The 27,128-nt window shown below is 39.7% G+C and overlaps 1 protein-coding gene across 1 annotated transcript; it reads left to right on the top strand.

Moving 5' to 3' along the window:
• The first annotated feature begins 613 nt into the window (after window positions 1-613).
• LOC133223599 (matrix metalloproteinase-27-like) lies at window positions 614-9,308 on the top strand. Its single transcript, XM_061374415.1, has 10 exons — window positions 614-1,207; window positions 1,563-1,801; window positions 2,557-2,705; window positions 2,798-2,926; window positions 5,509-5,670; window positions 5,842-5,965; window positions 6,666-6,796; window positions 7,022-7,181; window positions 8,645-8,748; window positions 8,922-9,308. The coding sequence occupies exons 1-10, from the start codon at window positions 1,037-1,039 to the stop codon at window positions 9,020-9,022; spliced, it is 1,470 nt and encodes a 489-aa protein (XP_061230399.1). The 5' UTR covers window positions 614-1,036; the 3' UTR covers window positions 9,023-9,308.
• Window positions 9,309-27,128: the final 17,820 nt, after the last annotated feature.

Genomic DNA, 27,128 nt, shown 5'->3' with positions numbered 1-27,128 from the left:
TTAACACCTCCAACTGGAGAAAAGTTGGCTGCAAGTGACAACAACAAAAAACAAAAACTCAGAAGCAAGGATTTCCTGAAAAAGCCACAGTCCAACATGAGGGTATTTCTTACAACTGTTTTGTAAAAGTTGAGTACATGCTGTCAGAGCTCCTCTAAGGCACCAAACACCTTCAACTCAAATTGCCACCAGTGGAAGAGGAAGGTACTTGCCCAGCACAGGGTGAAATCCCATAATTTGTCACAGCTTGTGTAAATCCTGAAACTTCCTTTATTTTGAATTACTTAAGACAGGAAATAATCACACCCCCTGTGGCTAATGTGGTTAAACTGAAGAAACCTTTTGTGATGAAATGGCAGATAGATCGATCGATCGATCGATAGACAGACAGATAGACAGATGCATATGTACATACATAAATAAGTACTTTAGGTAGATGCAGACAGAGATATAACATTATCTACATTCCTTAGGCTAGATTTATAGGGTAAAATCTTTTTAACTTATCTGTATCTTGTAAACACCAAGCCCCACTTGATGGATCAATTTAAAAAGAAAAGTTTCTGCTTACAGTAAATTCTCCCAAAGTGCTTTTTTGTTTCGTTGGTTTTTGGTGGGGTGTTTTTTTTTTCTTTGTTTGTCTGGGGTTCATATTCAGTGCATAGTTCCCATTTTCTAGGCTGAGAATTCTGAGCAGTCCCCATACATTTGTGGGCCGCATTTCACACAGCTGGGTCTGGACAACTTGGAAGGTTTTGCATTTGTCCATTTGATCTGCTACGAAATTGCTGAGGATCATTAAAATTCAGTGTCAAATAACTAAAACTGAGTGCCAGTTTTGAAATAGTAGCCAAACAGCTTGGACTATTCAAGTGCTAACTGACTTCACATGTCTGCAAAATTGGATGGGTTTAATCAAGTTTTATTGTGTCAGCCAGCGCACTGTTATAGGATGTGGGAGGTAATCAGAACATGATAAACTCTGAGTCAGTCTACAGCTGACTCTATAAAGCACCCCATAACAGTATAAACTGGAATGCAGGAGAGGATGGACATGGAACAGAAAGCGGACTGCTCATCTACCACGACAGAGATGAGAATAAGGATGAAGGATCTTTCACTTCTGCTTTTAATGTGTGCAGCTGTTTCTAACGCTGTCTCTGTACACCTAGAGAAAGATAACAAAGAAGACACAAAGCTTGTACAGGTAACTACATTGTCCATATCTGAGATCTCTTGAGCCCTTTCTGTTTAGATATAATCTGCATGTCCCAGATACACATCAGTTTGCTGTCTTTCAGAGACAATGCTATTACACAAAACTTTGCTGTCCAAACTTTACTAAAGTGGGATTAATCTGTACAAACTATAAATGTCAAATAAATAAGTGAGATAATGTTGTCTGTTTCTGTTTAGCTATGATCCTCAGGAAAACATCTGTTTTGCTCCAAAATCACAAGCAGATGCTTTTGCCAGCAAAGCACACAAACAATACCAGTCCTAAGGTATTTGTTTAAGAACATATCAAAATGTGAAATGCAATTGCTTTACTTTTTCACTAGGACTATTTAAATAAATTCTACACTGTTGAGCCTGATCCAAATCAGCTTGGATGGAAATCAAATGCTGAATCCACATCTGAAAAACTTCAGAAAATGCAACGATTTTTTGGTTTGAAAGTGACTGGAAAACCAGACACTGAGACATTGGAAATGATGAAGAAACCCAGGTGTGGAGTTCCCGATGTGGGTCTCTACGGCGTTACTCTGCCAGGATGGAAGAAAAACAAGCTGACGTACAGGTAGTATTTCAATAATTGCTTTTTTGAATTAAAGTTTGGTTTTGTGGGTATTCACATGTGTTACAGTTAAATACAACTTCTACATCAATTGTGTCCAGTTGGGAACACAAAAAGGTGTCTCTTTCCCCAGCTGTTAGCTATGCATATTCCTGAGAAGGATTTCTGAGATTCAGGCTCAATTAATCATAGTATTTTGCTTGTCATTCACCATTCCTGACAAACATTCTGTGACCAAACAGAAATACCCACTGCACTTTGTACAAGCCCCATTATCTTCAAAATTTGCTAAGACCAACAGTTTAGTAGTCACAGCAACCTGAGGACATGACTTTCCTCATGCTCAAGAGATGGCCTCCTGGTTAAGGGCCATTTTGAGAAAATCTGATATCATGTACACAAGTATTATTATGAAAAAAATATAATTAAGTATTGCATGATTGGTTACATCATGTAGCCTTCATGTATGGTTCTGGAATTGGCTTTAGAGCAGAGACAAAAGTGTAGAAAATCAGGTTTGGGTTTTTTTGTCAACTGACTTCAGACAAGGCTAAAACCATATTGTGCTGCAGACTTTGAGCAGCTATTTTGGCAGGTTATCACATTCCTCGGAAGCATTCAATCCAAAATGAATCTTGGGAGCTATCAGACTGTAGGTTAAATTAATTCCCTGAATCTCTGTTCATCATCTTGACAATATTAGAGATTTTTTTTTCTGCAAACACTAAGTATTATTACTTGAACTCTCATAACCATAGAATTGTTAACCGCACACCAGATATGACCAAAGAGGATGTGGATAAAGCAATCCATAAAGCATTTGAAGTGTGGAGTACTGTCACCCCGCTGATTTTCACTCGTATTCATGAAGGAATAGCAGATATAATGATTGCTTTTGGGACCAAAGGTAAATAAGCTGACTGCATAAAAATGTTAATGTGAAGATTTTGCAGTAGTCATAACATAAACTTTGTATTGTTTCAACATCACCTTATTTAGCTCATGGACGTTGTCCTCGTTATTTTGATGGCCCCCTCGGCGTCCTTGGGCATGCGTTTCCACCTGGCAATGGTTTTGGTGGTGATGTGCACTTTGATGAGGACGAAGATTGGACCATGGGCTCAGCTGGTAGGTAAAAAGGTCTTTCTGAAGTGTTATGCAGTTGGGTAAATCCCTTTCTGATTTTATTTAACTGAAGATTTAGACTGAGATGAAACACAACATTAACCGTAAGAGCAGTTTGAGGATACTACAGGCCATCCTTCAACCAGGGTATGTGCAAAAATAACAATTGCAATGACATAAATCAGCCTGATCTATTTTAGTTCTTATTTAGTGCTGGTAAAAATACCAACAGGACAACCCTTTTCAAATATGAATGCTACAGACATGGGCCACTCTTACATAGGGGCTGCTAGAACCCATGCCCACCAGAGTTTCACAACCTATGGTAAAAGCTTTGACTTTGTCCCCTCCCGACACACACACTGGCACCAAGCCAGGCACTACCACACACTGCAGAGGAAGCACACTGTGCCTTGTGGAAGTCCTCAGAGGAGATTCCCACTACCTAGAAAACACTACAGAAACCAGTGATAATGAAGAGTCTTCACTGATAATACAGTAGGTCCAAACATAAGCTAGGATAGGCTTATACACAAAAGAATTCTCTAAACAAATTCAGCATCCTACCAGGAGCTGGGTTTCTGAGTGGGCTGTTCAGGCCCCCCATGGGCTGAGATGCAGTGTGTAGAGCTGACTACAGATGTGTTATGCTAGGCTATAAGAGAGGGGAACACCAAGTGATCAACTCTCTGTTCCCTTCAATCTCCAGGCTAGCCAGACAGCACACACTGCCTCTGACAGATCTGTCAGTACACAACGACACAACTGTCATTGTGTTTAAGGTACACACCCTGTTGTACTTTAGACCCTTATCTCATCTTGTTTAGGGGATGAAAAATTGCATAGGGTAACTGCAGCAGGCTGAGGCTACACTGCACGAAAAGCAAGGAGCTAGCAAACAGAAAGGTTCTGTAAGAGCACTGCATCAGGAGAAAAGGTCTGGGTTTATTGTGGTGGGAAAAAAGAGGAGGAGGAGAAGTGGACATGTCATGCTGATAATATGTACTGTTTTCCCCAGACTGGAACTGAACAGGTCAGCCTCAGTTTTGCTGCTGTTTCTCAACAGCACAGTTCCAGAAGCCAGGCATTGCAGAACTCTGAGAGCGCGGAGGACTTGTGAGAGGGGAAGACTGGAAATATGTGTGGAAAAATTGAAACTTTGTTTGATTTTTTGAGAGTGGATATCTTGGCTTCAGCCAGCCTTTCTTGGGAAATCGATGACCAGTCCTCTGCTCTGCCACAGACTTGTGATCATCACTAAGCCTGTTAACATTGTTGGCTCTTGGTCTGCAGGGCAGATGAATGTTCTTTCCTAACTGAGAAAGGCGTGTTACTTGGAGGGATGTATGTTAAAGGAAATTCAATTTTTATCTATTTATTATGTTAACACATTTCACTGGGAATAAGCATGCATAAGCATATTGCACCAAAAGGAGTGTGACCAGCAGGTCTAAGGAGGTGATCCTGCCCCTTTATTCTGCTCTCATGAGACCTCACTTGGAGTATTGTGTACAGTTCTGGTGTTCTCAACATAAAAAGGACATGGAACTGTTGGAACAAGTCCAGAGGAGGGCCACGAGAATGATCAGGGGGCTGGAGCACCTCCCGCATGAAGATTGGCTGAGAAAGTTGGGGCTGTTCAGTCTGGAGAAGAGAAGGCTGCGTGGAGACCTCATAGCAGCCTTCCAGTATCTGAAGGGGGCATGTAGGGATGCTGGGGATGGACTCTTCATTAGGGACTGTAGTGATAGGACAAGGGGTAATGGGTTAAAACTTCAACAGGGGAACTTTAGATTGGATATAAGGAGGAAATTCTTTCCTGTTAGGCTGGTGAGGCACTGGAATGGGTTGCCCAGGGAGGTTGTGAATGCTCCATCCCTGGCAGTGTTCAAGGCCAGGTTGGATGAGGCCTTGGGTAATATGGTTTACTGTGAGGGGTCCCTGCCCATGGCAGGGGGGTTGGAACTTGATGATCTTAAGGTCCTTTCCAACCCTAACTATTCTATGATTCTATATTTTAAAAAGATATTTTATTTTACAAAGCTATAAAGAAACTATACTCTTTCAAGTCCTAATGATAATTGTTCTGCTAACATATTTTTTCCTTGTCTACTTATGATCTCACCTTTCTTCCTCAGATTCGTAGGAGGGAGGGTGATACACAGAGTGACACTTCAGCACCTCAAGTGAACATGAAGTGCATCTTCCTATCCTTGCCCTGGAGAGCTCTTAGCTTGTTTTGACTCACTATCTAATTTTCTAGCTCAGCCAGGAAACCCTGCCAGGACATTCCTCAGAGCTGCACCCACATTCACCCCCAGACACTACTCATGCCACACACACACATTCAGTGGCTAACAGAAAGAACAGCAGGAAAGAGGGCCAAAAGTCACTCCCTTCTAGTGGGGGAAGAACTCAAGCCTTGCCTATACAAAAAATATGTTTACGTATATGCATACCCTCATGAATTTAAATATATTGAACAATATGTTCAATATGAACACTGTCACTGAGCAATGGTCCTGCTCTGCTCTTATCAGCCGTTTGCAGACCAAACTTAGGCTGATCTCATCTCTCTTTTTAAGGGTTCAACTTGTTCCTTGTTGCTGCTCATGAGCTTGGCCATGCCCTGGGTCTCTCCCATTCTAATGACCAGAGGGCTTTGATGTTCCCCAACTACGCCTACATCAGCCCTAGTGAATTTCCCCTCTCTCCAGATGATATAAACGGCATACAGTCCATTTATGGTGAGTAAAATTCATGCCTTGAAAACATAACTAAGCAGGAGAGAAATAATCTCTATCAAAAAGTTTCACTATAAAAATATTTGTCTTCTCATATTATCAAAAATACAATTATGTATGAAAACCTGAATGTTTATCTAAATTTGGTGTATTCTTCCCATAATATCTTCTTAGGATCTCTACCAAATGCCCCAGATAAAAGGCCAGCCATCCCTACCTTACCTAAGACTTGTGGCTCCCAGATGTCTTTCAATGCTGTAACTACACTCCGACGAGAAATCATTTTTCTAAAGGGCAGGTAAATATTGCTATGCCATTGGTCTCCATGAGGTTGCTTTTTTCTTAGTTTCTACAAAGACTGAGTGGTTTGCATGATTATGGGATTTATGAGACAAATGGATAGATTTCTCTTCATGGAAATAAAACTTTAAGCAGATATGTGTTATATTCATATTTTTTACAGGATGCCCTGAAAAAAATGCTTAATTTTTCCCCAAAAAAATCTCAGCCACAATAAAGTTTTATTCCCAGATGTATAGATGGTTACAACAAGTAATATATAACTAAATGATGCAAACATTTTCTAAGAAGGTAGTATGTTCTACCATATAGTTGGGCTAATCTATCCTTCAATCACCTGCTCAAGCCCAAAGCCATCTGGGTAAAACATATAGGGAACAGCTTACAGTCAAGCTTATCTGGAACCCTATAACTGTCTCACTATATGGTACAGAAACAACCTGAATTTTTCAGCTGCTTGTAGCTGATCCCATAATCAATCAGTACCAACAAGAAGGGCAACTCCTGAAAGAAGCCAGAATAAAAAAAACCCTTCACTTCCCATTGAGGGGAATGTTTTCCTTTCTGACACATCGACCTAGGTATCTCCACAGGCAAGCAACAGCTTGTAAGTCGTGATACCGTTCACATTCTTATACATATATAGAAATGTCTGTGGTTAATTATTTACTTCAAAAACTGTTTCATATTTAAATCAGGCACTTATGGCGAGTCTATCCTGATAACTCAGAAGTTGAGCACGAATTAATTTCTGCCTTCTGGCCAACTCTGCCACCTGGTATTGAAGCTGCATATGAGAACATGAAAGATCAGATCCTATTTTTCAAAGGTGAAGTATAAGACTTTCTTCAAATTTTTCTTACTTTTAGCTTTGAGGGAGGATAGGAGGGGGAAAGGGTAGCTATATGTGCATAAAATTCACTTTTCAAATAAATAAATAAAAAGCATGACATTTCATTTGTTTTTCCTACAACCTACGCTACAGGAGTGAATTTTTCCTTTTTGTTTCTGAAAATCACAGGTGAAAATAAGTATTTTTTTTTTTTTTTAATAGGCAATAAATTCTGGGTTATCAGTGGATATCAGGTGTTGCTTGGTTATCCACAGAATATCCATGCATTGGGATTCCCTAAAGGTGTCAAGAAAATTGATGCAGCTGTTTGTAATAAAAATACAGGGAAGACATACTTTTTCATAGGTGACAAATACTGGAGGTAAGAGGAACTGACAAATGTTTTCTTATGATTGACTCCAATGTAGTCTGAATAGAATTAAAATTGTCTATGTAATAAAAGAGAAAGACTTTTAAGTAATTGTACATAACTATGTAATTATAGTAATCTTACTTTTCATAGAAATTCTTTGACTCCTGCACAAAGAGAAGAATACAGCTTTGACTTTTGAGAGCTTAACGGTGTCCTGAAATAACCATTCCAGATATGGACCCATTTTGATGTATTATGCCTGGAAGCTAAAAAAAACTCTGGCATGTGGAGAATTTTTACAAATACAATAGGCAAAAGTATCTCTAGGAAATAAAGATCTGAAAAGAAACCTGCTTCAGCAGAGCTCTGGCTGGGGTGGCTTGTGCAGAATTTCTCTGATTTCTGAAAACTCCTACATTATTTTATCTGATTTAGAGAGACAGAAGTGATAGTTCATTTTCCTTTCTTTGACCAGTTAGCATTGGAATTGCAACATGATTCTTCTAAATCTTATTTAAACTGTCGTGAGTGATTCCTGATACCCAAATACCAGCCAAACTGAAGCAAAAAAATCATTTTGGGGAAGCTGATAGATTTCCTCTGGGTGCAAGAACTCCTGCGAATGCCTTCTCCAGGCAACCAGGAGTATATGTGGGTCAAGCAGACTTTATTGTGACTGTGGGGGTTCTTCAGTGGGACATAAATTGTTAGCTAGATTTTGTGCTGCATGTCATTTCCTGTCTTGTTTTTGATAGTTTTGGAACGAGTATTTACAATATATTTAATTGCTACTTTACTGCCTTGGTCACAAGACAGGCATGCAAGAAAACCACAGCATGGATTTCTTAGTTAGTAACTCCTTATCTCAGTCTCATGTCCCTCTAAAAAGTATTTCTTGTATCCACGGAGAATTAAAACAAAGGTGTGTTTGTTTGCTTGCATGTTTTTCCAGAGAGGGTTCCTAAAAGCCCCCACATTCAGTCCCATCTTATAAAAATTATCCTGGCTCAGTTATGAACAACTTGATTGTATTAAGAGGACGTCAGCTTCCTTTCCTCCATCTAAATCTGTCAGATATTAAAGGACTACGCACAATATCATATCAAAGTCTAAGAGGAGTTTAAAATTCATGTAATAAATATGTGCAGGCTTTGTAGCAGGAATCAACCCAGCCAGTTTCCATGCACTGCCCGTCACACTGCTATCGTTAAGGGAGGTAAATCCCATTCCTGCTGTCAAAAAATTGGTGTCTTCCTTCACTTTTTCTCACTTCAAATGCTTCTCAGGGTCTGTGCCTGCCTTTATCAGCAAACAAGTATCCTCCTTGTTGAAAACCTGAGTAGGTAACTTTACTCTCTGTAACCCCATTCAAATCAAACTACAAATGGCGGACACCTTTCAGCAGCTGATTAATTCTTTGCAGAACTGATGTCTAAACTCTAAAATTACATGTCTCCCTTCATATGATTTAGGTTTGATGAAAACAGCCAGTCCATGGAGAAGGGTTATCCTAGACAAACAGTCAATGACTTTTCGGGAATTAACCAGAGAGTTGATGCTGTTTTCCAACAGAAAGGTAAAGGAAATGATCTTTTAAGTAAAATGGGTGTACTTGTAAAGGACTTACTTGAGTTCTGGAGGGCATTCTGGATGAATGTCGTTACTGATGTGTCCTGCAAAAGAACTGCTTTGTCAGAATGAACCTGTTTCTTTTATTCATGCCGTGATGCCTTACTTTTTTATTTCCAGGGTTATTCTACTTCTTCCATGGATCAAAGCAGTGGGAGTTCGACCCTACAGCTAAAAAAGTTATCCGTGAAATAAAGAGTAACAGCTGGTTTAACTGTTAATATTAAACTTTTTTACACACAACAATTGAGAATAAAAATCATTCTAGATTTCTCAAAGGTTGTTCATATAAACACTACTATACGGAAGAGGCAACAGGACTAGTTTTCCTATGTGTCTACTATTTTAATGTATCATCATGTCAGCTCTAAAGGTACCTCCAAAGGCTAGAATAAAACTGCTTTTTCTCTCCTGAATAAGTGCAATATATCCAACATAATATATGATTTTATACTCCAGATGGGTTTTCCAATATTTTGGCAATAAAAGGTTTTAGGTTTATGTCAACTATATTCTGCTTCATTTGTCTGAAGGTGTTCTATATTTCTGAAGTGAAAGACTTCAGGTTAATATGCTAATATTCTTCCAACATACAATGTTTGTATTTTTATTCTTTGATCTCCTGACAACTTCAGGAGCCAGTTTTTTCATTTATCACTTGTTTTTCTGTCCTCTCTCCTGTGTGTTCCTGTATCTTCTCCTGCTTTTCCTTGTCCATTGCAGCCTTCCGCTTTTCACATCATATCAGTATGTTGCCACAAAAATCATTCTCCAGCCCCAGTGCCTAAATACATTAGATCACAGTCTGTCTTTATAGCTATATAACAACTAGTATTTCATCAGTAACCATTTTTGTGAATCTATAAATGGCATCCTTCAGAAATCAGTTGTGTCTTATTCAAGAAATAGAGTTAATTACAATGTCATGAAGCACAACCTCTGCTCCACTAACGAAAAGCATGTGTTTCAAGTGCACATATATCTGACATTTACTACATACTGCCCTTGCGCATGAAGCAAGCTCAGACAAAATCTATAAAGTCACAACCATATCCTCTCCAAGTATTTCCTTTACATTTAATTCTGGAAAGAGGCCCAGAACCTGCTGCCTGCATGGCAGGTGTATATGAGACCGCGATCTTATTAGAACTGGCTTGTCCTTCTGCTCCCTAGTTCTCACATATCTGGCTGGTTTACACACCTGTTGCATGTTAGAGTAAAAAGTTCCTTTTTGCTATGTATTTTTACAGTACCAGGTGAACAATGCAATGATCCCAATCTGATCTTTACCTATTTGATTTGGCTGTTTGGTACCGTTTGGTACCATTTGGTACTGCTACACTGCTGATATTGCTATGAGAATCCCACTGGCCTGGTTCCCACCAGAAAGTCAAAATAGAGGCTCAGATATGCTGTTTCACTGATCTACAAGACTAATCAAAATTTAAACTTAGAGTGGAGTGAAATGGCAAACATTTGGGTGAGATTCATCTGACTTAACTGTAGCTTTGTGTCTGTCTGCACATCTACTCACACAAGTTATAGAAGATGCCTGTACCGGAAAAAGACGGAAAAGTTCTCTGCAGTGTTACGTATCTCTTCCTAAGACTGTGATGGGGCAAACCAGAATCTTCAGTCCCTGAAGAAAACATCTCTTTGCAGAGAAAGGCTATCCAACTAGCTTAGAGCAGCTAACTTTCAGACAGCTAAAGTTTGGTGAAATTTATAGTGTCTTCGCTGGTATCTATTTTTTATGTGATCTGAAAGAGAAGGACATGCTACTTTTATCCTCTCCGATACTCACTTTTTGTCAAGATAAACCAGCGGCTTTTTATGTCACCACAAGCCAATGATAAAGTTGTTTGAAGGCACCTGCTTGGATTGACACTGCCTGTGAAGTGACCATGATACCCCATAAGACAAGAGCAGAACATACTGGAGGCAGGCAGGATGGAGACACTTCCTTACCTATTACTGTATTTCCAGCTTCTTTAAACTCTTATCCAGCATTCAGTTCAATCGTTGGCTGTGTAGAAATCAGTTTAACAGCACAGTCTCAGAAGGTACCAAGTCACACCCAGGTGTTTATACTCAGACAATTACTCTTTCACACACACTTTGCTCAATGTTTAATACAACTGTAGTTTTAGCTGCAAGAAAAGTTTAATCACTGTGTCATCAAGGAGATTATTCAGTCCTTTGTCATACATAGTCAAGTCTTGAGATACATAAACAAACATCATAGCTACTCTGTGATCCTTTTCTCAGGTGAAACCTTGTTTCACACTTTATATAAATCCTTTGTCTTAAGGAAAGTTGATCTTTAACAGCGAAATACTGTCAGTGAAGTTCTTTGACTGGCAGCTTTGATATTCTCTTAATCCATCATGGGGTTTGTTTTCATGGATCACCTGCAAAAATAAAGAAAGCAATGAGCACTGCTTTTCCTGGTTTGGAAAGAAGGCCAAAAAAAGCATTCCCTACACAAAAAGGCGTGACTTTTGATTTGTGATAAGAGCTTGGTCACTTAGTTTTCCCTCTTTGCTTCTTGTCTTGAATGAATCAGAACCAGAATAGGAGTGAAACAGCAGAAATCCAGTAAATACTAAGTATTTACTGGTGGTCTTTTCCCTCATCTCTGCCAGGAGCCTGGCTAACAAAGGGTAGTGCCTTGCATCTCACCATATCCTCCCACAGCTCTAGACAGTTCCTGGTACCACCTCCACTCTCTTATGCCACCTATAGCTCCCCATAATGCATATCACTATACTACATTTAGGTTACTAGCTGAGTAAACACTGTGCATGGGCTGACCAGCAACTGGCCCCACAGCCCAGCCAACAGATGAATTATCCACATTCCCATTAATAAGATTATTTCTCTTTTGTCGAGCTGCTATTTTCCACAAAACCTCTAGGAATTACACTGTCTCATTTTGACTTGGCTGAAGTTGGCCAGGACCTTCAGTTACTGTGAGATCAGATGGACACACAAACAGATACACAAAAACCAGGATCCCATGTGACCAAGCTAAAATTGTTTTTTTTGGTGTTTTCACTAAACATCCTTCTTGCCTTCCACTGCACATTTTTATTTGGTTTTGTAATGTCATATTCCCCCTACTGTTGACCAGAGCAGTTTGGAAGGGCAGACAAGGCAAGAGAGGAAAGACATATAAAAACAGTGTTTCCAGTTGTTTGATATCCCAAAGAAAAAATGTTAATTTGTTTCTTGGCCAATTAATGTTTTTTAGTAGCTGTTTTTCAAATCAATCATAAGATACTGATGATGAGATTGGATTAGGAAATGAGGAAATTATGCATCCTAATGTCATGTGTTGCTGAGACACACAAGTAAGGCATTCTTGGTAGATTGTCCTGAAAAGTCCGGCTCGCTTCTCAGCCTGCAAGAACATGGTCTTCTAGCACCGGCATGAGAGTGTTTTATGGGCAGAGTGGAGCAGGAGCTGTCTATAGTAAAATACTTGCTAGAGCAGAGCTTAAACCCCAGCTCTTTCCTTTATGCTTTCAGGTGAGAAACCTACCCCCTGTGCTCTTGGGTAGCAGACAGATACTCCAAAAGCCTTAAGAAAACTGATGCTAAATCTTTCTGAGGGTTTGGTGTCTTAAAGGAAGAAAAAAGACAAGTGTGAGAGCTTATGTATGGAGAAAGAACTTGTCATTATATGGATGTACATAACCACTCTTCCTGCCCTTGCTCATAACTCCATGCCTCTTGTGGCTAATTGTCCAAGTTCAGATAACAGAAAAGGAAGCTGCAAGGCTGGTATTTAAATGTTGGTAAGCAACACAGTCTTTGAACAGCTTATGAAGTTTGAACTTTTTTAAACACTGAACCTTCAGACATGCCAGAACCATACCCAGAGCAGTGTACTAAAACACAGTGTAGCCACTGCAGGTACCAGACAGGATGTCAGCCAGGACTGCAGATGAGCTGCACAGCGTGCCTGGGTAAAACAAAGAAGAGCTCTTCTGTGAGAGTTACAAATACCCATTGCAGGGTGACAACTCTTAATGACAGCCATCTCACTGACATTACTGTGTGTATCCTGTGCACATACTTTGTAGACAGGATTTAAAGGTTTGAGACGTGGGTTCTGTGGTTCTGGCTGTGAATCAGAGTTTTTCATGGTCTGGCTGTATTCATTCATTAAATAAGCTTATGGGAGTGGGTGTTGTCTGTAGGGGTTTTTCCTTATGCATCATGTGCTTCATGTGCTTTAAAGATGTGTAAGCACTGTGTCTTGCTACTTTTCAGTAAATGAAAAAACATAGATACGTGTGTGTTTATGTGCTCCATGGGTGCTCCCCGTGTGCTCCAGGTGCATATGGGTCTGTACGGGCTCTGTGGGGCTCTGCAGGCTGCAGGGGCTAAAGGAGTAGGGGATCCCAACAGCTGCACAGAAATTTCTTTTGTGTATTTTACATTAAAAATGCTGCTTCTAGAACCGAGGGCAATACAGCCTCCACACAGCTGGGCAACACAAGGTTTTAAACCATCAAGGAAAAAGCCAACATGACCTTTTAAAGATCAGACTTTATCAAAGAGTGTTAGAAAACATGTCCTGAAGGAATGAGTTCCCTTAACTGTCAGCAACCATTATGGGAGAGGGTAAAATCTGCTTTACCCAGGTTGAGAAGGTTACACTGGTTAAGATAAAAAATCAATATCTAAAAATGAAGGTGGTTTTGACAGAAAAATAGCTTACAGGCATATGATAAATGTCATTATCAAACAGAAGAACTTTGCAATAAAGATGAAAAATATGGAGTTTACAAAAAGCACCAGACAACATTTTTCAAATGTGTGCCTGTATATAATACGTATATGTATGCACATTTACCTGTAGCTGTGTTTCAGACTGTCATCATTATTTTTATAAGCACCGCTTTTGATTTTCACCCAAGATTACAGAGGAAGTGATTTATACAATAAATATATGAACTATTTTCTTTAAATCATGGTGTAATTTAGCTTAGGTCATTATATTTCTCCAAGCAGCTGAAAAGTGTACTTATCACTTCACACTACTGCAAACAGGATTATTGTGAACAAAACAGGCTCTAAGATCAAAAGAAATACACATTGTGCAAGGAAGCAAATAAGGCTCCTCAGGAGGAAACCAAACTGCTACAGGTATGTTCCGGAGCAAAATTCTACAAGTTTAAAAGTGTATGTTCACATAGATGTACATAAACCTCGCCTGGACATGTGGTTTAACAAGCATAAAATGTGAAAGGAGAATGGCTATTATTAAAGATGTGTTTTTCACTTCTAAGAGTGATAAACTCCTTCCTCATTTCCAGGATCACAGCACAGCCTGTGTACATTATGAGCTAGAAGACAGGCTTTAATTAGAGACGAAGGTGCTGATTCAGCAAAGCCTTCATGCTCATACCAAAATTCAAACACATGTGTAAGTAATACTACTTTTGAAATCTTTGACTCAAAGTCTTAATGAAGACATCTGTGCTTATTGTGACCATAGAAGTGTACTGCCACAACAGAGTTCAGACAAAGCATTCAGACGTCAGCCATTCCTCAAGCACTTGGATGTAGAAATGAGCATTCACACGGTTACGTTCAAAGTGATCTGCACATGAAACAAGAATGGACTCCACTATCTTCCTTCCCCTTGAAGTCTCCTCAACTCTCATTCCCAGAGCTTAACCTACCACCTTGAAAATCTGCCTCTGCCTCAGGTGCAGATTATTGGAGGTCATAATTTGGGGAATCAGTGGGAAGGCAGAAGGCTAAATAAAATGCAAATTGTCCCAAAGGAAATAAAGAGGTTGTTCACTGATTTCTAAATGTGCTGTAGTATATTTTTTCATGCATGATATTTCTGTAAGAATTTGGTTAGACTGAAGGTCAAATTCTAATTACCTAATTTCCACCTATATCCTTGTCAGCAGGGTGTCCTGCTGACTGGATTTGAGACTTTGAAGATGTTTAAGCATCAGAAAATATAAGTCCCTGCAAATTAGGGTGAATTTGACCATCATGACCCCACCCTATGGCAAGTGTGAAACAAAGCATTCATGGAAAAAGGATCCTGAGCTTAAAGAACATACTGACAACACTCAGGAATAAGAATTTTCTCTCTCAGAGCATCTGGGGCAAGGGACAAGGGAACTGTAAATTTTAATACTAGGATAAGCCTGCCTAGAAAGGCTGGTTGTACATTAGCATTTTGGTTCAGAGCAGTGTGGTTTTGAAGTCAGCCTCATCGTCCTCACTTGCCATACATGGGTTTAGTTTGTGTAAAAAAAAACCAAATTTCTGGTTGAGGAAGCTATCTGGGGGGCTCTGCCAGAGCTGTCCACCTGCCTAATGGAGAGAGATCAGAACTGAGACCAGAGAATGATCCACAAACCATGTGGCCAAAGGAAAGTGTTTTAGCACCAGAAGTCACTCCCACGTCTCCTACTGAAAGCTTTGCCTGTGTAGCTAACAGCAGGGAGTTGGAAAAGAGATGGATTTAGCCCTAGGGTAATGTTTCTCTCAGCAGCAGTTGTAAAAATGTAATTTTACATGCCTTGGATCATGCTGGAATATGTTTGTGGTATTCAAAGCAAATAGATAAATACCATCAGGGTAAATTTCTCTGACAAAACTGTGTGGTTATGTTGCTGGTGGTTACCACAATCACCTGATTGGTAATAGTGTATAAGCCTTCATTCACTTGCACCTTTTTACTTACTTAGAAATTACAAAATCAAAGTCAGCTTTGTTGCAACATGATCCTAAAGTGTCTGGCAGGAGTAAACATTTAGTTTAATGCATCGATTCTGAGCAGGTAAAACAAATGTGCACTGGGAGAAGAAATCAGGAGACCTGACATCTGCGTGCACATCCAGGTGGTGTAACTACCCCCATAGGCTGCCTGTGGCTATCTGAAATCCCATAGCTTCTTTTCAGGGCTGTGCTTTGAAGGTTATTCTCTGTCCAGAAGAGCAACCACTGTGTCATTAACCAAGCGTGGGAGCAGTAGCTGAATCCTCTCTTATAACCCTGCTGGAAAATCAAGAGATTGCTCAGTATTACATAGAAGGGAACAGAACCAAAGAAAAGAGAAGCTGCTTATGGAAATCTGTGTAAGAAACTTTCTTGGAAATCCCTATGTAGCTTCCACATTCTAGCGGCTGTTCCTTCATCCCAGGTTATCAGACCTATCTCTAGAAGTTATTACTGCATTATATGTGTTATTACTGTGTTATATGCATTACCGAGTTATTTGTGTGTGTTTAAAAACTGAATCTTGGAGTTTCATATTTAAATAAAAAGCCTCTTGTAACTTGTGAAGCACCAAAAGGGCTGCTTGTAACATAGCTTCAGGCCCTTGCCTCTGCCTTGGGGCAGTTGGGCTTCCCCATCACCACCAGGCAGAAGTGTTCCTGTCTCTGCGGTCTGGCACAGAGAGCCCCAGGCTCATGTCATGCAGCAGATATTCCCCCTTCCCACTGCATTTGCACTTTTTTTGGAGAAACCTGACTGAATGTCAGATTTGCCCTGATTTTGACAAAGGTGTGTGCTCTATTGGAAGCTCCTTCTCCAAATCACCTGCAAAGCCCTCCCTGTACTGTGCTTAATCACAAGGCAATCAACAGAAGAAAGCACACCACTGACAAATCACTGGGTTCCATGAAGATTTCGTTCCCCACAGTGAAATTTGACAGAGTAATTCCAAGTGTAATCTAGACGTCTGTAGCTAGTACTTCTTATTCATGCAACTCAAGACTGCAAAACAGAGCCCTTTCCCTCCCAGAAGTTACCATGTAAAGCTGAAAAATTAAACCTCAGCATTTTTGTCCTGGCAAGTATACAAAGCAGATCTCTGTTATGATCAGTGGGTGGCTGATATCCTTATCCCTTCTAGGGACATGGATAGGGGAACTTTACAGAGTTTATATCCACCCCAATTCATAACCAGTCCCTTCTCTTTCTCAAGAGTTGAGTGTCACAGTGATTACCAGCCCTTTCCCAATTGGTTTAGATTATTTTTGTTGTTGTTGTTTTCCACTGGAAACCTAACCCACATTTCTGGGAAAGTAGGAAGATGACAAAGAAGGGAACTGAGGATTACTGCAGATGAGGGCTGAAGGTGTGTTGCAGCAGGACAAGCATAGGTATCTAAATATAGGTATTTATAAAAGGGCCTCACTTAGCACCACTGTTGCATGATGATTGGCTTTAGTCATCAGTAAATTTCCACCCTGGCCACAAAACAGGTTAGAAATTACTGCAATTTTCAAGGTTCTAGTAACAGTGATACTGTTCCACATGAGCTACAAGCAAGGTGCAGAATGTTCCAAGGCTGTCAACGGATGACTGATTATTCCCACTCTTACTTCCCACCTTGGCCAAGCAACAGAATTTCCTGGTACAGTCAGTGCCATTCCCACCTTAGCCATGCATCCTAGTACAGTCAAGGGACATTTAACCACCAGCTCATTACCCAAAAGACAAAGCCTAATGTGAGTTGCTGAAATTGTAGAGTGGCCCAGAGGCTGTGGGGTCGTAATGCACCCCCACAGTAACTTGCCACACTTGGAAGCTCCTTCAGTAAAACGTGAGAAGTGCTTCAGTGCAAAGGGCCTCATGCCACCAACCTCCTTTTCAAAGATCATAACTGCACAAGTTCTCCCTGTAGGAGAAACCTTATCTACATGCACAGCAGTTTCATCTAACCTGAGTATGGGTCAACTGATTCTGTTGCCTCAACATAAGCATTTAGTGACACTGACTACAGGGTATCCAAGATATCTGAACACATCTGGCAGACATAATGCTTCCTTTGGAGATGACTGAAAGACATAGGTTCTTTCAGATGATGATTCATTTGACAATCCTAGATGAAGATGCTTTTCACAGAATGCCTTAGGATAAGGTGAGCCATTCCTGGGGGTAACTTACCTCAGTCTTTAGATCAGACCTCAATACCTGAAGAAAGACATCAACAGGACTGCCTATCATCAAGGATGTTCTAGTGTTGTGGTCCAGCTATTCCCAAATATATCACATGCTTCTTCCATGTAACCTCTTTACTATTCCCTTTCCTTTTTCTTCAATAACTCTACAAATACCCATCAATTCCCTTCCATCTCTACATCTCTATGTATTTGAAATAGAAATCAATCTATAGATTGCAGTGAAGTCATTGTTTAGACTTCTTTGCCAAATTTCTATTTGCCTTAGAGAAAACTCAAGCAAATACACTAAACTTGTCAAAACCTAAATGTTTGATACCATAGAAAACTCCAGAATTACAATTTCCTTTTGTTCTGAATCAAACCTCAATTCAGCATAAGATCTAATTTCATGATAAATATGCTATGCTTTTTTATGCTAGTAACTTCCCATTTTTCATTGCCAGACTTTACTGCGTTCAGCAACACTTTTTTTTTAATCAACATTTCACACTATACAAATTGTGGGAGATCCTCATTTACCTAAATCAAAACATTGACATGTCAATGAGCAATATTTGCTGGAATTTTTCTGGATTTTTAGGAGTACCTTGACAAGTATTACATGCAAAAAGGAAGGCATCTGGCTGTGGAGATGGCAGCAGCGGCATGACAAGGAATCTTAAGACATACAGGCATTCCAATGTGTTCAGGTGACCAGTGATGTGGACTACAACACTATGAGCGCGACTCAGAGACCATGGTGTGGTGTTCCTGACATAGCAAACTACCAGCTCTTTCCAGGAGAGCCCAGACAGGAAAAGAATACATGACTGCACATGAGTACATGAGGTGATGAGTTGTGGGGTTTCTGTCTTTGGAAATGAGAAGGCATCAGATGGGTGATTAAAAAAGGACCATTAGCTTATTTTAATTTATATCAGTATTGCCTCCTATTTGTATTTCAAATCTTTTATCTCCCTTATAAAGTCAGTGGAGACTTTGCAATGATTGTCTATGATTTTGAAAGAAATTGCCAGTACTTAGAATTAAGAGAAGACTGCATTATCAAAAAGAATGAAGCAAGTTCAAATGCACAGTTCTTCACTTCTGTGAGAAGCACAAGCTTGTTACTGCACCACTAAGTGCATTGCCTTACATTAAGAAGATTACAAAGGTTAAAATGCAGGTTTTCTCTCACAAAATTAAGTTATCTTATTACATTTTGATGGCTAAAATTTTCCCGTGGTGTGACATTTCTGGCCTTCTCTGGCTTTCCTTTATGTAGTTGCTATTACAGAGCACTGCCACTAGATGTCAGACTATGAAAAGGTCCCGCTAGTCCCCACAAACGCGGATTATAAATTTCACAGTTTTAAGGACTTCCTGTGAAACAGTCCTTGATATTTACATCCAGAAATCAGCCTATCCCTGAGCTACCCTGGGGAGAAACCATGTGGGATGTCAGTTTAAAATGTGGGAGTGTGAAATGTGAAATCCCACATGACGGGATAAATTTGAGGTCGGTTTGGAAAGTGAATGCTACATGAACAGACTGATAAAACTTGATCCCAAGCAAACTCATTGAAACAAGTATAAAGAAAAGGATCTAATATTACATTTTCAAAACTGGGCTAACTCAATAAATCCTGAAAAAGTTATTTCTGTCCTATCATTTTGTAACAGGAAGTGGGAGAACAAAATCTGATCCATATTATCTGTGACAATAATTTAATAGCGCAATCCACAATTTTACTGCACTAAGGATCAGAATATATATAGAACCAAAGTGCTTATTGTTGTGCTTTACTAAGGAGCCACCAGATAACAGTCTTGCTGTTATTTCACAGGAGGCTATATGACCCTAAAATAGGTGATTGCTGGTTTAATGCTAAGCCCATCCTGAAGAAATTTGCAAGATCAACACTGGAACATTTATCAGCTTGTACTGTTGAGGAGAAAAATCCTGAAATGTCTGGGGGACTTACTGGCTCCATGTCCTCAGTAGAGTAAATTAAGCAGCATCAAAGAAGTATGATCTATACTATAAATTATTAACTCGGTCCCTGGAACAGCTTTGTCCTGGACAAACAAGGAGTTGGACATGATTCTGGAGTCAGTACAGTTCAAAGGCTTCCCTCAAGAAGCAATCTGCATGTACCTGCCCTCTTTTGAAATATAATTTTACAGAACAGGTCTATTTATTTCGTTAGTTCAGCAATGGTCAGTGCTTGCTCTTTGCATGTTGATGACTTGGCACACTCACATGGATAAACTTGACATGCCTGACCATGCTTTTCTGTTTATATCATCAGATTTTCTTCCTATCTGATAGGTTGTCTGTCATCTACCTGGATCTTATCCAATCCTTTCCCCTTCAGGGTGCTCTGACAGCATACCCAAGTTTTCATTACCTTTGTTTTGGGAGCTAATAAGGAAAACAAACCTGATTTTTAGAGGTCCAGTCTTAAAACCCTGTAAAATATTGCAGAAAGACCAAAGATTAGCTCTCAAGGAGACTCTTCAGTGGCTATGGGGGGTGAGAATGGATGCACATCCTTTCTATTAGAGCATCAATCAAAATATCACTTAAAAGAGGGTAGCTAGTGATTTCTTGGATTCATTTCAGCCCAGGTTTACAGTAGAAATCCCAAAATGAATTCTTCTGCTGAGCTAGGACAATTTCTCTCTCTTTGGTGGCCTGCCACTCCAGCTACTGTGAAAGTAGGGACCAAGAAGACTGAGAATTTATTCAGCAAAAGAAATGAAAGTTCTTTCAGATATCAACCAATCAGCATTCTGCTTAAAGCTCTGACAATCGCTGTTTCCCCCGGGCTTTCCAAACTTAAAGTGGTCAGCATGTTTGTGCCATTTTGGAGCAAGTCCATTAAAATCCCACATATTGCAGCCACACTTCACCACAGCCTACCATGAGCTGGTAGTCATGAGGGGAGTCATGGAGGATTTCACTGGACTTGTGCCTTAATAGCACTTTGCCAAAAATAATCATAGTCAGCAAAAAACTTTAGAAAACAAAAATAACTTCCAAAAATGAATTTAATTTGTGTGCTTTTCATTTTTCATCAGGAACTGAGAAATGCCCCAGATTTCATAAATTGGTTGCCATATCCTCTGTGGCCTGTGAGTCATTTCCTAAATCCGTGGCATGAAGAATTATTTTATTTTTAAGATTTTTATTACCACTCAGACTCTCATTCTGAGACTCAAAGAGGAGCTACCGCCTGCAAAAATGCCTGGTACACCAAAGGTAACATGATTGTAGCTGGACTAATGCGTTAGTGCTGGGGACTGATCTCCAGCTGTAGATATAGCCAGTATAACTAGATCAAAGAGAAATCATAAGACTGATACGACGAAGATACTAGGTTGAAGTACATAAGACAGCTTTTTGGATGGAGCCTAAATCCTATGGCTAGATCTGTAGCGGGAAATAAAATACAATTGGGACCATTCTCTGACATGGAGGCCAACAGGCATGAAACAGCTCATTCCCATGCTATTGTATAAACTTAGAAGTCCAATATAGTCTTGCTACATCAAACATGGTTATTGAGAATTTTCCCTGACCCATGACATGTCCTTGAATTGTGCCTGGAACCATTCAGAGGGCTGACCTGAAATGAAACCATCCAAGAGCCACTCCAGCAATTTAGCAGTACAAAGGACTGAGATCTAGTGCCTGGGAATTTTTCAGTACCACAAAATTTACTAATAGCAGCCATAGCCGAAGCAACCATCCATCTCTCTCAAACTCCACCAGACACCAGGCTCACAGATGCCAGTGCAGCAGCTTCCAGTGAGGCCCACAACACAAAATGCTTTCTGCTCATCTCACCTAGTCTCCTTCCTTTTAATTTTACATCCATTTAGTTAGTTCCCATTTTAGTTTGATGCCTGGCAGTGTGACAAGAGAATTTAGATGACTTTGACAAGAATTTCAATGACGGTTGCAGCCACTGCGACCATTTCACAAGAGGCAACATAACAGTGGTTTATAGGCAGCCACAACACCACAATAAAAAAGGGAAAAATTATAAAGCAGGATATCCTTTGGAGACCGCTACTGCTCCTTCAAAACAGATGTGAAACACATTGTTCTAGTGGTAGGATGAGCAGACCCAAGATTATCTTGGAGATCTGGCCCAGTAAAATAGCACAGAATCTTTTTAGATACACACAAGAGTACGTGCACACACGTGTGTATTTTTATATGGCTTTGAGGAGAATCCAGCCAAAATACTACACTTTGCAGATCTCTAGCTCATTAACTCTCTTCTGTTCCTCTTCCCACCCCACACAGCTTTTATCAAAGCAGTTATGGATTTACGATGACCAAGGGAGCAGCCCTTGTTGCAGTGAATTCAATGCAGAATTCCTATGGCCTCTTCTTCATAGATTGTCTATAGATTAAACCTGTTTTCTGCCATCCAGATGAAAGTCCTGCAACATCCATCTTTTAAGTATGTTCCACTTGTATCACATGTTCAGATTCAACCATGGAGGAGGTTTGCAAACAAACTAAAAGCGTTGCAATGGTCTGACAAAATGCAGGTATCTCCAATGTATATGGTATATATGAGTATTTCAAGCAAAACTCCTATTATACTTAGTCCCTACCTGTGATTTACTCCAACCTCTGAATACTAATTTAGAGAGTACCCCCACTGAACAGAGCTAAAGCCAGATTGTTCTGCATCTCTCCAGCCTCCCCAAGCCTGCAGATTTCATAAGCAGAATGAGATACACTCTCACACCATGCTTAAACTCAAAGCACAGGCATGGTTTGTCAATTCTTGGCTCCTCCAATTTCAGAAGTATCAATGTTTAGAAGATCCATAAAATACTTATCACATATTCCAAGTAGTACAAGGCAGAAAATAGTCCTGAAATAAACTGTTCAGCTGAAAATATTCTGTAAATACCAAACCACACCAGAAGAAGAGGTATCCTAAGTCCTAAGCTCTTAATCAGCAAAGTGTTAGATATGTGTAATAGATCTCTTCTTACCACAAGCAGCTTTTCCAACCTTACTACTACTCGTTCTCTCTCCAGGAGGTTGCTGGGGAGAAATAAGCACAGCCCAGAAGCCAGTCTAATCAAACCTGCATTTAAAGTAGAATTAATAATCCTTACAATTTTCTAGCTCTTTCTAAGTAGAAGGGCAATTTTAAATACTTACAGTAGTTAAGAAAATAAAGAATAAAAAATCTTAAAATTGGTAAATTCATAAGAGAATCAGTGAAAACACAATGAAACCTTTTTAAATCTTTGCCTTCCTACATGATTTTGATTATTTATCTCTCTTTTGTAACATATGGCTTTTATTCTGACATGTCCAAACTATTTTCATTTGCTTTCTTTGTTTTTCCTAATGAAATCAGAAAACCAAATGGTAACTAAAAATTGAAGAAAAAGGCAGTTACTCAAAAAAAAAGTCCATGACTTTTTCCAATAAAAGATTTCTGGAAAATTCTGACCCACCTACTTAAAATCTGCTCACACTCACTAAGCAAATGAAATAAGGATGCATAGTGTGTGCAATATTATTACAGCTGTTCAAACCGCTGAGCAAACACATTTATTCATTCTAAGGAAACCACATTCAGAAAAGCTATAAAATCTTCATAAGAGGTATTAAATTTATTTTATTTGGTGAATACAGAGCATGTGTATTTTCTGGCATAGGCATGGGTAATAAAATAAATATGGATGAAGTAAACCAAATGTCTGTGCTACTGTAGTTCGTACTTAGTGAAGTTGCTATGGAGATCATCCAAATTTCCTTAAAGACCAGCATTAAACATAGTATCAAAGCTTTTAGTCTGATTTTCTATTTTATTGACTTGACAGTGGAATACTAATCTTAAAGAAAACCAACCATGAACTGGTTTTCATTAAGCCTTTTCTACCAGTCCCAGAAAATTTCCATTATCATAAATCCAATTATGTTTCTTACTTGCAGTGTCTATACCTTTCTTTTTAGATCATGCAGTTTCCTATGGCTCCCTATAGATATTCTATTTTGCACATTTAACTGGAACTTTCAAACATTTCTGTCCTGTGTAGTCCATTTTTCTTAAGGTGTGAGAACATCTAACTGCATCCATGCAGACTATATTATGTAGACTGCACAATCCAAATGTGATTGCCTGAAACCAATTCCATGGGTGAGGAGTAGTTAGGTAGCCATAGCAGGGCTACTGGGAGTGAGCAACTGTTAAGGCTTGCATGCTTTCCTAAGGGAAAGACAACAGGAAGAGGCAGGAAGGGGTTGTTTATTATTTTATTGCTCTTCATACACCACCAACATGCTGAAAAGAGCTGCCTCTGCCCACTTTCTAATATTGCATATTCAAAGTTCTCTATCAAAAGCACTATTTAGGTCTCATTTATTGATTGCAGTGAAGAAGTCTTGCCATTCCAAATACATTTTCAAAAGTATGAAAACACCAGCATTAACGCTGGCCCATTTGTAATAACTGTTTCCATTTTCAAATCTATGATGAAGGGAAAAGAAAGATGGGAAAAGACTATCCAAAAAGTATTCATAAGGAGTTCAGAGGAGCTGGCAGCAAAGTAGATGAAGCCCGGGAGGTGAATGGTACATTTTTAACTACACAGCAAACAGGCCTGATCCTGCCAGTCTGTACTCTGGGGAGATAAGGAAGTTACTACAAACACAATGTCTGTTTCCAAATATAGCATACTTATTGATTTATTCCTGTGATGGAGGTGAATGCAATTTCCTGTCCACCTGCTTTAACAAAGACTGGAATGTATCAGCTACAGATTGAAGCTGTGAAATCATTAGATGATTTCAAAACCCAATTTTAATTCAGCATTTAATTCATCATTTTCCTCCATTAGTTTTAAACTCTCTTCAGTGTTCTACTAAAAAAGCCACAGCACGTAAACCCTATGTTTCAATTAGTTGCAAAAAAGTTGCATACATATTTATTGCACAAGTAAAAGAATTACCTCTTTGAGTCTTAAAAGATTACTCATGAAAAATTATCTCATGAAAAATTATCTCATGTAATTATAGCTCCAACAGGAAAGCTCTGAATCTCAAATACTGGACTCTATAGGGATACCATACTGCTGTGACAAGCAAGACTGGGAAATATTCTGCAAGTTTGGTTAAGATAATTTCTTGTCACAAGTAGTCAATGAGGCAAATAAGAAAGATACCCTCCTAGACGCTTTATTTGTGAGTAGAGAAGGACTCATCATGCGACATGTGATGGTAGGCAGTTCTCTTGCCCATAAATGGCCAAGTTTAAATTTTTCAGGATAATGAGAAAAAGGGTCAGCAGCATTGCTATCCTGGTTTTCAAGAGAACATACTTTAAGCTGCTTGGGAGATACATAGCAGTATCCCCTGGGAATCTGCTTTTGGGGGCTTAGAAGTCCACAAGTGCTGGTCAGTCTGTAAGAACCACCTGTTAAAGCACAGGAACAGGCAATTCCACTGTGTCCTAAGTCAATCAATCAGGACAGAAGACCAGCTTGGGAACAGTGAACCACTCATGATGCTCAAGAGGAAAAAATTGCATGATCTCTGGCAGCAAGGTCAGGCTTCACAGCAAGAGCCGTGGTTTGCATATGCAAGGAGAAGACATAAAAAGCTAAAGCTCAACTAAAGTTGAAACTGGCTAATGTTATGTCAAACAACAACAGAGGCTTTTTTAAGTATGTCAATAGCAAGAAGAGCTCCAAGGAAAACAACAAACATGGTGAAAGTGCTGTAAGGCATCTTCTGTGAGGGGTGGGGAAGGACTCTGGGTTTGTCTGCTTTGGAGAGGAGGATGAGGAGTGACCTCATTGATCTCTACAGCTTCCTGAGAAAGGGAAGTGGAAAGGGAAGTGCTAAGCTCTTCTCTGAGATCCAGTGACAGGACACATGAGAATGGTTCTAAGTTGCACCAGGGGAGGTTCACAATTGACATTAGGAATCATTTCTTTACCAAGAGGGTAGTCAAACGCTGGACCAGACTTTCTAGAGAGGTGTCCAGTGCCCCAGACCTGTGTCTAAGAGGCATTTGGACAAAGCTGTTAATAACGTGCTCTAACTTCATGTCAGCCCTGAAGACATCAGGCTGTTGGACTAGATGATTGTTGTAGGTCCCTCCCAATTGATATATTCTCTCTTTTGTTCTGTTCTGTTTTGTTCCATTCTGTTCTATTCTGTTCTGTTCCATTCTGTTCTGTTCTGATCTATGTTTATTTTGATGTAAGACCTACCATAACAAAGTGAGTGGTCCACCCTGAACCTATGAATGCTAATAACAAGTGGCAGGGTTAATTTGCACTGACATCAGTATTTTAGAATTTTTTTGACAATGAATTTGAGTTGGTTGACAGTTGTCAACTGCAGTCAGCTGACTGACTGACTACAGTTAGTGCAGCCCTCGTAACCAAGCCTGTGCTACCTGCGGGCAGTAAGTATTAACAGCTCTGGTATTGCTAAAATCAGATTTCAGCACCGTTTAATGGTGTAATCTCAGTCTCTGAGGCATTATAGTGGGGTCATAGCCATAACTGCAATGAAGAAAGGAAGATGTAGCACAGTGGGTGTCAGTGTCTTCTCCAAAGTAGAAAGAGATAGGACAAGAGGAAGCAGCCTCAAGTTCCACCAGGGGAGGTTTCAGCTGGATATTAGGAAGAATTTCTTCACTAACAGAGTTGTCAAGAATTGGAACAGGCTGCTCAGGGAAGTGATGGAGTCACCATCCCTGGAAGGATTTAATGGGCATGTAGACATGGCATGTAGGGACATGGTTTAGTTGTGGACTTTGCAGTACTGGGTTAATGGTTGGACTTAATGATCTTAAAGATCCTTTCCAACTTAAATGATTCTATTTTTCTAAATAGTTAAGGAAGTTCCCATAAAATAACAGCTTTCAGAAAAAAAAAAGTTATTAAACAGTTAAGAGCAGAAAGATTTAAAAAAAAAAAAACAACCTGATAACTTGTGTAGAGCATGAGAAAACCCGAAAGAGAATTGGTAAGAGCCAGGCAGTTTTTCCTGTGGCAGGTAGCAATAGCTACTGACAGGCATTCAACACAAAACATGTTCTGCAGATGTTCAGATGTATTGGTCTACACTGTGAGCTCACTGGAGCTCATATCTCATACTCCCCAACAGAAGGAACAGCTTCTGGAACCTCTGTTTAGAGATGATTGTGAAACCCAGTGACTCAACAACAAATGCACACATGTGGGTTTGTCAATAGACATTTTAGCCTACAGATAGCAGCAGGGGCATTTCATGAATGCAGACAGGATGTAGCAAACATGAGGTTTGAACCCCAGAATTCTTCATCAAGATTTTCCTTCATGACAGCAAGTTAAAGATTCATGAGAATAAATTTGT

This window comes from Neopsephotus bourkii, unplaced genomic scaffold (assembly GCF_033783945.1).
Source record: "Neopsephotus bourkii isolate Nb327-2 ecotype Australia unplaced genomic scaffold, CSIRO-AGI_Nbou_v1 NB_1638, whole genome shotgun sequence".
NCBI lineage: Eukaryota > Metazoa > Chordata > Aves > Psittaciformes > Psittacidae > Neopsephotus > Neopsephotus bourkii.
This window is presented reverse-complemented; position numbering and strand designations above follow the sequence as displayed.

Excerpts from the sequence above, each read along its gene's own strand:
- LOC133223599 (XM_061374415.1), top strand. The coding sequence starts at position 1,037 with ATGCAGGAGAGGATGGACATGGAACAGAAAGCGGACTGCTCATCTACC. Across the intron at positions 2,927-5,508 it reads TTGGACCATGGGCTCAGCTG|GGTTCAACTTGTTCCTTGTT; the intron begins GTAGGTAAAAAG and ends TCTCTTTTTAAG. Across the intron at positions 5,671-5,841 it reads CGGCATACAGTCCATTTATG|GATCTCTACCAAATGCCCCA; the intron begins GTGAGTAAAATT and ends ATATCTTCTTAG.